Raw genomic sequence first — 12,760 nt, 5'->3', positions numbered from 1 at the left:
TCTCCCGGATTTTTAGAACCATGACCAGCTCGAAGAGCCAGAGGCTGGTTATGCTTTGGAGGGGGGACCCGACGCCATTTTTTTCCAGGATTTTACCATTCCATCTAAAAATAAAAATAAATAAAAATATATATTTTTAAAAATATATAAATAATACTTGTGCCTCCAAAACAGACAAACCAAGTACCTAATCCCTTCTAATATAAATAGATATGCTATTTCCAATAAAAAAAACACCAAAATAAAACAAGTTTTAATTTTTTTTTATTAGTTTCACCCACCAAAGTGCAGCGGATTGAAAATGACGAATTTACTGTCTAAAAGCACTGTTGTCGAATTTCCAAACTTCAATTGAATATACTTTTGTCGAATTGCAGCATTTGTATCATTGCAGAAAAGTCGAATTTGACAAAAGTCGAATTTCAAAAAGTCAAATTTTGAAAGTCCGTTTTTTTGACGGAAAGTACTGAATTGCATTGTAAATTTTATTTTATTTTTTGGTGAAAAAGTACAGTTTTTCGACAATTTCGGGAATTCGACCGCAATTGCATATACCCCTCTGACTCCAACCAGCAAATCACAGGCTTCAGGCCAGAACAGACAAATGGAGATAGAGTAACACAATTATAGTATTTACATCAATACAGCAAGATAGGCAAATCCCATAATAGAAATTGGTGCATGATAGAATTGTCCTTGGGCCATCTCACCTACCCTTATGTTGTAAATTAAAAATGGACATGCCCATTTTAACAAACCAAGCACTTAAGATTGTTGACAGAACATAAGATTAGGGAAATAATATGTATCATCTACTGGATCATTCTTGAACTTGCGAGATTTTAGAATGAGACTGTATGCAGTTAAATTACCTGCTTTCAGGATCCCAGCTGTAAGAATACTGCTGCCAGAATCCCGACAGCCGGGGAAATATGATCGGGCGGAATCCTGACCCAAGCCCAGTATTCCTGCGAGGGGACACGCTGCCATCTCTACCGGTATTCTGGCTGTAGGGTTCCCGGCATCTGTCTCCTGACCTCCGGGATCTCGACCGCTGGAATCCCACACCCATCCCAACGAGACAATTACTTCATTGTGGTTCAAAACAAACCCAGGATGAGTGGGCTGGTTATAGAGTATTATTAAATCTAGACATATAATCAAGATAAGACTGTGGCCATAAAATAAATTTTTGGTCATTGTAGTTAGTAATGTATAACTTAAGGGAGCATGTAACAAAATATATAAAAATTAATGCAAACTTTTCCTGCTTATCTAATAGTTCAATCAAGTTATTTCTGCCTTTGTAAGAAAGATATAAAATCTACTTGTACTGTTGTAATGATGTAATGCTGTCACATGTTCAGGAAATGGATGACCCAGACTCTGCATTTTACTACGAAAGTTTGTTGAGAACCATTCAAAATATTCTCTTTGGGGGAACAGAGACAGTTAGTACAACTCTCAGATATGGAATCCTGGTCCTTATGAAGCACCCGGAGGTTACAGGTAATCTCACATATACAACATGTTGGTTATTATTATTATTATTATTATTATTATTAGCATTTAATTAAATGTAAGCATTGTTCTGTTTTCTATATAAGGACAAAATGTGTTGGAGTTATCTTGTTTAACCACTTGATCCTGATATGCTAAGATAAGAGACCTTTTTAACCTCTTATTACTGCATTTGTGTTATCTGAAAATATTTGTTTTTTTATGTTTTTATACTAATCTTTGCTCTATTTTATTGGAATAAATTGTTATCCCTTTATAAATAAAATGTATAGGTTCTAATGTGGTTTATTGAAAACTAAATCAATGGGGAGTGCAATATTGGTTGTATTGCTACAGCTGGTATATACTTACTAAGTATACCATCCACATTTGGCACTGTATTCATTCATTTCTACAATATATATACATATATAAAACCAAAATGTCAGCACTCATAATAAACAACTGAAACACAGGCAAGGTTTTTCACTTCAATGTTTCAACAACATTTTATCAGGGTGATTGAAACACTGAAACATTGGTTTAACAAAGTTGCATGTGAGTTATTCAGTATGAGTGCCACTGTTTTGTTTTGTGTATTTTCTCAATGCTTGTAGAGTTGGAGTCTTGGAGATAGATATATATATATATATATATATATATATATATACACACATACACATACACACAGTGGGGCAAAAAAGTATTTGGACAGCCACCGATTGTGCAAGTTGACCCACTTAAAAAAATGAGAGAAGTCTGTAATTTCCTGTAATCTGAAATAAAAAACAACAGGAAATCACATTGTTATGATTTTTAAACATATTCTTGTGGAAAATAAATATTTGGACACCTACCAAGCAGAAAGATTCTGGCTCTCACAGACCTGTTACTTCTTCTTTAAGAAGCTCTTCTATCCTCCACTCGTTACCTTTATTAATGGCACCTGTTTAAACTGGTTATCTGTATAAAAGACACCTGTCCACACCCTCAAACAGTCAGACTGCTACCTCTCCACCCTGGCCAAGACCAGAAAGCAGTCTAAGGACACCAGGGACAAAATTGTAGAGCTGCACAAGGCTGGGATGAGCTACTCAACAATAGGCAAGCAGCTTGGTGAGAAGAGATCAACTGTTGGTGCAATTATAAAAAAATGGAAGAAATACAAGATCACTGACAATCTCCCTCGACCTGGGGCTCCATGCAAGATCTCACCTCGTGGGGTATCAATGATCTTGAGAACGGTGAGGAATCAGAACAGAACTATGCCGGGGGGACCTAGTCAATGACCTCAAGAGAGCTGGGACCACAGTCACAAAGGTTACCATTAGTAACACACTACGTCATCATAGATTGAAATACTGCAGCACCCTAAAGGTCCCCCTGCTTAAGCCAGCACATATCAAGGCCCGCCTAAAGTTTGCCAGTGACCATCTGGATGATCCAGAGGAGGATTGGGAGAATGTAATGTGGTCAGATGAGAGCAAAATCAAACTTTTTGCTATAAACTCCACTCGCCGTGTTTGGAGGGAGAAGAATGATGAATAGCATCCCAAGAACACCATACCCACTGTGATGCACGGGGGTGGAAACATCATGCTTTGTGGCTGCTTTTCTGCAAAGGGGACAGGACGACTGATCCTTATTAAGGAGAGGATGAATGGGGCCATGTATCGTGATATTTTGAGCAAAAACCTCCTTCCCTCAGTAAGAGCATTGAAGATGGAACGTGGCTGGGTCTTCCAGCATGACAATAACCCCAAATACACCACCTGGGCAACTAAGGAGTGGCTCCATAAGAAGCATTTCAAGGTCTTGCAGTGGCCTAGCCAGTCTCCAGACCTCAACCCAATAGAAAATCTGTGGAGGGAGTTGAAAGTCAGTGTTGCCATGCGACAGCCCCAAAACATGACAGATCTAGAGAAGATCTGCATGGAAGAGTGAACCAAAATACCTGCTACAGTGTGTGCAAACCTGGTCAAGTAGTACCGGAAATTTTTGACCTCTGTAATTGCCAACTGACATTATATTACAAAGTATTGAGTTCAACTTTTTGATTGTCCAAATATTTATTTTCCACAAGAATATACAAATTAATTGTTTAAAAATCATACAATGTGATTTCCTAGTTTTTTTTTTCAGATTCTGTCTCTCACAGTTGAAGTGTACCTATGATGGAAATTACAGACCTCTCTCATCTTTTTAAGTGGGTCAACTTGCACAATCGGTAGCTGTCAAAATACTTTTTTGATCCACTGTATGTATGTGTATATATATATATATATATATATATATACAAATCGAAAATTAATCGCACACACTTTCCAATTTCAAATGGGTGCCCAGTCAAACAATCATGTATAGGCAAATTCAGAGTTCCCACATAAACCAGCACACCAAAAAGTAGCAGCAAATTCAATTAGTTCATTTTAATCCATCAAAACTCCATACAAAGTGCAATGTGCAAGCATAGCCATAGCCAATAGAAAACTTGGTACTTAGCACTTTTGAAAATGTGGGATCACCATGTATGTTCACTACTTCATATTCATGCATAAACTACTTCATGTTCAATAATACGTTTTATTTACAGTTACGGGGTACAGCGATAGGGTCCAATATGGCCCCATCATATGCAAACCTATTTATGCATGAATATGAAGTAGTGCACATACATGGTGATCCCACATTTTCTAAATATGTGATATTCTACACCCGTTTCATAGATGATTTATTCCTAATTTGGACAGGGGGGAGCGAATTGTTAGACGCCTTTGTTACTAAGCTCAACAGCACTGAGGGGTCCATCAGATTTACATATACCAGCAGTTCTACCAGCATTGAGTTTCTGGATATGAAGGTTAGCATTCAGGAAAGTCAGTTCTCTACTGAAATATTTCGCAAACCGACGGACAAAAACACATTATTACAGTTTGACAGTTTCCATCTACAACCTCTGAAGAAAGGCCTGCCCTACTCACAGTTGATTAGGGTGGTCAGGACGACTTTGCACCCTCATAAACTCCCTGAGGCATTACATCAGATGGGGGCCAAATTTTTACAAATTGTGAAACATAAAGTTAGAATATGCACTATGGGTGTCATGTTTTATTCATTCATGTCTACCACTTTCTTCACCTTGCTACAGAGAGAATGCAGGAGGAAATTGACCAAGTTGTGGGAAGAAATCGAACTCCATCCATAGTGGACAGGAATCAGATGCCATACACCAATGCAACTATCCATGAGATCATGAGATTTTGTGATGTTTTACCGATTAGTCTCCCTCATAAAACATCAAGAGATGCCGTTTTCAGAGGATTCTCCATTCCAAATGTTAGTGAAAGGGAGTCTTAGGGGTACATTTACTAAGCAGTGATAAGAGCGGAGAAGTGAGCCAGTGGAGAAGTTGCCCATGGCAACCAATCAGCACTGAAGTAACATCTATAATTTGCATACTATAAAATGATACACAGCTGCTGATTGGATGATGGGGAAATTTCTCCACTGGCTCACTTCTCCATTCTTATCACTGCTTAGTAAATGTACCCCTATGTGCACTATTATATGAAAATAGCAACTAAAATGTCTCCTTTTGATCCTTTGATCCTTGATCTTTAGTCATTTTCTCTGATATTATGTATTTGCTCTGTCTACCTCACAGAAACAAATTATAAATTCTAAAATACTGTTTGGGTAACATAACTACATCCCACTTTGCCTTCTTTTCTACTGAAACTATTGTTACAAGACGTTAACATCAAGAAACAATATAAACACTTATGTCTAATCTTATGCATCTTTTAGGGCACTTTCGTCACCGCGCTGCTGCACTCTGTCCATTATGATCCAGATAAGTATGCGGAACCAAACAAGTTCAACCCAAACCATTTCCTGGATGACAAAGGTTGTTTTAAAAAGAATGACGCACACATGCCTTTTGCTGCAGGTAAGCTGGATATTGATCAGGGTCAAATTTTTTATGCATCCAGATAAATGATAGCCATTTAAAATGCAATGGTCTACGACACGTGTCCTCATACATAAATCTTTTTTGTGCCATCTTAAACTCATGGAGTGATCGCTCGCTAATTTCATAGCTGTAAAACAATGGCAGGCCTTTTCTAACTTGTTGACCAATTTAAATGCAATTATTAAATAATGCACTTAATCAAACCAACTTTAAATCATTGCCTTCAAAATCATGTACCTACTGTAAAACCTTAAATAGTGGCATTGTATTGCACCTTACAAAACTGATATGCGCGCAAGATGTTATCCTTATCACACTAAACCAGAGTTTATTGTTTAGTGGCACTCAGGCCTAATAAATATGCCATTACTTTCATATGTATCATTCCTCCATTTGCCATTTTTGTTTTATACCAGACTAAAGTATATGCCAGCAAGAGAATGTGAGTTTACATGATACACAAAATCCAAATGGACGGCACTCTCTGAACTTGTAAAGAACAAATTCACATCACATCCCTGGTTGTCAACATTTCCACTTTATTAAAAACCTGTCATCAATAAACCCAAAACGTTGATAACCATGTATGTGATGTGAATTTGTTCTTTACAAGTCTGGAGAGTGCCGCCCATTTGGATTTTGGATATTTACTTACAGTATGTGAGCACCACGGCATGCAATGTTACTATGTTTTGAAGTGCCGACACCATTTATATATGTATATCAATATCTAGGCTAGTGCTAAAGGTGGGTTTATAAAAGAGCCAGAACTCACAGAGGGCAGCACCATATGAGGCAGAAAATACACAAGATGGTCCAGTACGGTATATAATCTGTCATCTAGAACCCTCACAGGTAATGAACTGATTGTTCTCAATAAAGGATTGTCAAACATCCCCTCTACTAATTTTGACAATTTTTAGTGCCAACATCATTTGACACATCTTAATAATCAGCTCAAACTTAAAGAGCACTTTGATGCCTCACAATTCCCTAATACCTCAGTTTGGCCATCCTCAATCTGTCAACAGTCAGCCATCAATCCTGTTTCCAACAATGCTTCAATTAAGTGTTTGACCTGCATGCTCAACACATCAGCAGGGAAGCAGAGCAAAGCTTCCTCCTTCATTACTCTGACTTATAAAAAGGAAAAAGACCATCCTCAAGATCTTGAGCAAATACACAGATATTGTAATACGACAGGCTGACAAGGATTGGTGAATAGTAGCCCATGAGTTTTTTTAGTACAATAATGAGATGTATACACAGTTATCCAACACTGAGTTATATCATGAACTGTCACCAGATCTGACTCCATCATTTAAAACTAAGATTGATAGAATGCTAGAACAAAGATTACAAACACATTCCTCCCTCTACATGTAAAGCCCTATTAGGAGAATGGCTTATCACTCTCATTCTTTACGCCATTCCTAAAATTCATAAAAATTTGAAGAATCAACCTGGTAGACTTAGTTTCTGCCTGAGGGTCTATCTACTACAAATAAATAACAACCTGGAACCCACCACATGTCATCTTAAGGATGGAGTTAAAACCTGAGTTTGAATTGAATTTGGACTTTGGCCTGCTTGTCCATATTACTGGACTCATCTCTATGATACTCACTGGTTTTGTACACATGATTTAGCATTCTGCTTTATGCCATTTGCTCAATTTGTTGTTTGCAACAGATTAATCCAGAACTATTGTTGATTTCTGCTTACATTCTGTTCTACTTGTAAATGCCCTATGCAGATATTGCCACCTACTATCTCTCCTTACTACCGCATCATGGACTTCACCTCAACTGTTCTGTGTCTTTTCTCTAATTCCCCACTGCCTTTTAAACTTCTGTGAATTTTGGTCCTGCCCACAGTAACCTATGTTGCGCACCTTAGATGGCTGACTCAGTGGGTTCTGTGAGGGCAGGATGAGCAACACACCAAATCATTTATGCAGAAGGTATCCTGTTAATTCATTGTTCAGTTTATCCTTATGTCTTATCTCCATGTAGAACTTATGCGCACTTTGTAACCAACGTGGTGCGCCCAAGATGGCCACCAAGCCTGGTGCTCTGTGTAGAATCAAAAGTGCATGGTTTTGATGAACGTGCAAGGACCTCACCTAGTATTTCTATCTCTCCCATTATGTATCATCAGTTCCAAGCATTGCCTATCCTACCTAGTGTAATCCCCTGTAGTGCACCTACTGTAAAATGTTAACTTCACCTATATCCTTCATGGGCAGAATGAAATATCCTTGCAACTGATGACCCAAAATGGCTGCAACACCCTTTGCATTTTCTCTATGGTCTCTATATTTAACGCAATGCTAAACCTCTTTATTATGACCATAGTTTCTATACTGCATTATGGGGGTTATTACGAGATGGACACAGATCGTTGTATATGCAGCAAGGTCTGCATCCATCTTCTTACATGCTGGAGGCCACCCAGCACAGGACAAGGTCACCTAGCATGTGTGGCGCCACCTCACGATGTGTCCGCAATTTAATTGCAGATGCATTGATTTAGAGTCAACCCCTGCCTGCGCAGCCTGGCTGCTTTGGCAGGTGGTCTGACAAAAATTTTATTATTGGAGCTGTTGCATGTGAAGTCCCGCAGCAACCCCAAAAATGCTCGCAAAAGCCACCCATTTTGTCTGACACGCCACTGCAACGCTGTATCGATGACCCTTCTGACGTCTGCCACTGTCAATCATCTTGCGGACACATCCTTTGGCTGCTGCATGTGCGCAGTTTGCTGTTGTATGGCAAACTGCAATGTGGTCACATTAGCGGCCAACTCTGAGTTAGGGCCTATGTTCATACTATTTGTTCCAATAGGCCTTCATGCCTATTGGAGGAAGAGCACTATACAAATGCTCTTTTATACAAATAAAAATTATTATTATTATTATTATTATTATTATTATCTACAGCTGGTCACCTGGACCCAAATAATAGTTCCCCTTCCACCACATTGTTTACTCTTCACTTTAGACGTAACAACCATCTATATAAACATTCCCCATTACGCAGGAGTCGAAGCAACTCATAGGCTACTACGAATAAACATTAACTACCAAGGCCCAGATGTTACCTTTGTTTTACAATTACTAGAACTGATCATAATTAGGGCTCTAAATTGGCACTGAATAAGTTTCAGGCGGAATTCAGTCTCTTTATCCCATTATTTAAAAAAAAATACATTTCTGCATCAGGTACAGTATATAGATGACCTGTTTATTATCTGGACAGGTACAAAAGTAGAATTTACAGAAGCAATGCTTCTGATTTGCACTCACGATGGAAACATTCAATTTATCTGAGAAATCAGTAACACACAAATCCATTGTCTAGATCAGGAATGTCAAACTCAGAATTACAACTGGGCCAAATTATTGAGCACCAAGTCTTGTGTGGGCTGTAAGAAAGAGATAGAGTTATTTTTTATATATATATATATATATATATATATATATATATATATATATATCTCTGTCAGGTCAAGTATGTGCCACCCTCAGCCAATCACCTGGCCCCTGCCATCCTCACCCATTCACCTGCCCCCTGCCATCCTCACCCAATCACCTGCCTCCCTTACCCTTTCACCTTCCCCCTCACCCATTCACTTGCCCCCTGCCACCACTCCTGGGCAGAACACAATGCATTGATAGCAGGTAGTCAGTCCCACACATACATCCTCTCAGCTGTGAATATGTCATATCTGGGGATCAGCCCTGGGCAGAGTTGGAGACTGAGCAGCGAAAGGGACTGAGGGAGACATTGACTGGGCACAGAGCAGAGCAGTAGGAAGCCAAACAGGGAGAGGGCACACTGGGAGGCACGAGAGCCCGGCGCATGGTGTGAAAGTGGCAGCTGAGTTAGAGTCACAGAGGGAGGGACAGAGCAGCCTCCATCCACCCACACTGCATCCGAGTCCCCTCGCCTCCATCTGCTGATGTACAGTAACTCTTTGATGTGCAGTAGATTATGACAGTCTCCGTCGGAAGTCACAGTGTTACAAGCATCTACCATGATCTACTGTACATCAAAGAGTTACATCATCCCCTCTCATAAGGAGCCCTGCCAGCGGGCCGCATAATGACACCTGCCTGCGGGCCGCAAAATAATGCGATAGGGGCCGCATACGGTTCACGAGTTTGACACCCCTGGTCTAGATGTTCTTGTAACTATGGATGACACTGTGCTATACACTGCCATTTACAAAAAACACATATAGAAACACTATACTGAGAGCAAATAGCCGTCACATTGTGGTCATTCTCACAGTTTTTGAGGGTGCTTTGGATAACAAATGACACAATAAAAGCTAATTCTGTGATGGACAAGTTGATACAATTCTCTTACAGAGGACACAATACCAGCGACCTACTGGATGCCAAGGCTAAAGTCCTGGCTATACCAACAACACACGTTACAAAATAAAATAAGAGAAGTAAAAACCAACAGGTTTACCTGGGTGAAGACCTATGTCTCTCCGAGTCCCTGGACCACCAGGACTGCTAAAAATGTATAGCTAGCAGTAGCGAGAATGCTGAATTACCTGTCCTCAAAGGTTCTACAATGATGCTATGCTACAAAAGAGCACAGAACAGTAAAATTGGGTTGTTTATAATGAAATATCTAAAATGTATCCAGCTACTCCCAGAAAGTTTTGAGTAAAAAATGGGCTGTTGTAGCTATATTAAATCTACTACCTGTAGATACCTTGAAACCAGAAGTTCTTTTGTGCATCCCTATTTGAGAAAAAGATTTTCCATTAGACACATCTTATTTTGCACCAGCAAGTTTGTTGTTTACTTTATACAGTATGTTGCCCTTGTGGTTTGCTGGATGTGAGTAAAACCAGCCAATAATATAAGGGGAGGATGCCCTTACATTGTTTGGCCATCTATTAATGGTAAAGAGCTGAGTGAGTCAGAACCTTAACACATTAAGGAATTTAGCACGGGTTGGCTACTCTTCAAATCAAAATCATTAACTGTATTCCACCATCACCCAGAGGTAGTGACAGATCCATGGCCCTACTTTGATTGAAGGCTCAAGGCTTAATACTGTAGTAGGTATGAATCAGCTCTTATGCTCAGTACAAACACTTGCCTGTGTGGTGACATGATTACTGTATAAGTTCTGATTAATGCCTGGTATATTGAACATTATTACAAGTAAAGGTGTTTATTCCTACTCACGATTTGTGCACTCTCCACTCTTTTATACACACACACACACACACACACACACACACACACACACACACACACACACACTTCAGTATGAATGATCACCGGACAGGATGCCAGGGGTCACAATACCAACGCCGGTATCCCGATCTGTGAAATTTTTACATGGGTGAGTTAAGTATGTTCTCCCCTCTCCCCTACCCCCTAACCCTCCCTTCCCGCATCCTAACCCTAACCTCCCCCCTCAGTGCCTATCCTTCCCCGGTGGTGCCTAACCCTCCCCCCTTAGTGCCTACGCCTAACCTCCCCCCGGTGGTGCCTAACCCAAACCCCCCTCCCCGCAGCCTAAGCCTAACCCCCCCGGGTGGTACCTGAACCTAACCTCGCCTGCTATACTTACACACACATATATACATATACAGTATATATATGTATGTATATATATATATATATATATATATAAAAGAGCAAAAATGACAGCACTCAAAACCATAGTACAAAATGAATAGATGGTGCAAGGCAGTAATATAACATAAAGGCACTCGCTTTTCCAGCTCATTGGAAAAAGCAAAACAAGCCAGCACTCACGGTTTAGATGAGAAAACTAAGAAGATTTATTCCATATCAAGGCGACAAGTGTACATACAGGCACAGCCCTATATATATATATATATATACACTGCTCAAAAAAATAAAGGGAACACTTAAACAACACAATGTAACTCCAAGTCAATTACGCTTCTGTGAAATCAAACTGTCCACTTAGGAAGCAACACTGATTGACAATCAATTTCACATGCTGTTGTGCAAATGGAATAGACAGCAGGTGGAAATTATAGGCAATTAGCAAGACACCACCAATAAAGGAGTTGTTCTGCAGGTGGTTACCACAGACCACTTCTCAGCTCCTATGCTTTCTGGCTGATGTTTTGGTCACTTTTGAAAGGTGGCGGTGCTTTCACTCTAGTGGTAGCATGAGACGGAGTCTACAACCCACACAAGTGGCTCAGGTAGTGCAGCTCATCCAGGATGGCACATCAATGCGAGCTGTGGCAAGAAGGTTTGCTGTGTCTGTCAGCGTAGTGTCCAGAGCATGGAGGCGCTACCAGGAGACAGGCCAGTACATCAGGAGATGTGGAGGAGGCCGTAGGAGGGCAACAACCCAGCAGCAGAACCGCTATCTCGCCTTTGTGCAAGGAGGAACAGGAGGAGCACTGCCAGAGCCCTGCAAAATGACCTCCAGCAAGCCACAAATGTGCATGTGTCTACTCAAACGATCAGAAACAGACTCCACGAGGGTGTTATGAGGGCCCGACGTCCACAGGTGGGGGTTGTGCTTACAGCCCAACACCGTGCAGGACGTTTGGCATTTGCCAAAGAACACCAAGATTGGCAAATACGCCACTGGCGCCCTGTGCTCTTAACAGATGAAAACAGGTTCTCACTGAGCACATGTGACAGACGTGACAGAGTCTGGAGATGCAAAGGAGAACGTTCTGCTGCCTGCAACATCCTCCAGCATGACCGGTTTGGCAGTGGGTCAGTAATGGTGTGGGGTGGCATTTCTTTGGGGGGCCGCACAGCCCTCCATGTGCTCGCCGGAGGTAGCCTGACTGCCATTAGGTACCGAGATGAGATCCTCAGACCCTTGTGAGACCATATGCTGGTGCGGTTGGCCCTTGGTTCCTCCTAATGCAAGACAATGGTAGACCTCATGTGGCTGGAGTGTGTCAGAAGTTCCTGCAAGACGAAGGCATTGATGCTATGGACTGGCCCGCCCATTCCCCAGACCTGAATCCAATTAAGCACATCTGGGACATCATGTCTCGCTCCATCCACCAACGCCACGTTGCACCACAGACTGTCCAGGAGTTGGCAGATGCTTTATTCCAGGTCTGGGAGGAGATCCCTCAGTAGACCATCTGCCACCTCATCAGGAGCATGCCCAGGCATTGTAGGGAGGTCATATAGGCACGTGGAGGCCACACACACACACTACTGAGCCTCATTTTGACTTGTTTTAAGGACATTACATCAAAGTTGGATCAGCCTGTAGTGTGTTTTTCCACTTAAATTTTGAG

The 12,760-nt window shown here is 40.9% G+C and overlaps 1 protein-coding gene across 8 annotated transcripts in view; it reads left to right on the top strand.

The window, feature by feature from the left end:
- LOC134949257 (cytochrome P450 2F3-like) overlaps nucleotides 1–12,760 on the top strand; it is a 266,609-nt gene that overhangs the window by 230,944 nt on the left and 22,905 nt on the right. For all 8 annotated transcript variants that reach the window (XM_063937738.1, XM_063937740.1, XM_063937744.1 and 5 more), the window contains 3 exons: nucleotides 1,368–1,509; nucleotides 4,649–4,836; nucleotides 5,308–5,449. In XM_063937738.1, the coding sequence (XP_063793808.1) occupies nucleotides 1,368–1,509; nucleotides 4,649–4,836; nucleotides 5,308–5,449 (472 nt within the window). The remainder of the gene's footprint in view (nucleotides 1–1,367; nucleotides 1,510–4,648; nucleotides 4,837–5,307; nucleotides 5,450–12,760) is intronic.

The sequence above is a fragment of the Pseudophryne corroboree genome, chromosome 8 (assembly GCF_028390025.1).
Source record: "Pseudophryne corroboree isolate aPseCor3 chromosome 8, aPseCor3.hap2, whole genome shotgun sequence".
Classification (NCBI taxonomy): Eukaryota; Metazoa; Chordata; class Amphibia; order Anura; family Myobatrachidae; genus Pseudophryne; species Pseudophryne corroboree.
This window is presented reverse-complemented; position numbering and strand designations above follow the sequence as displayed.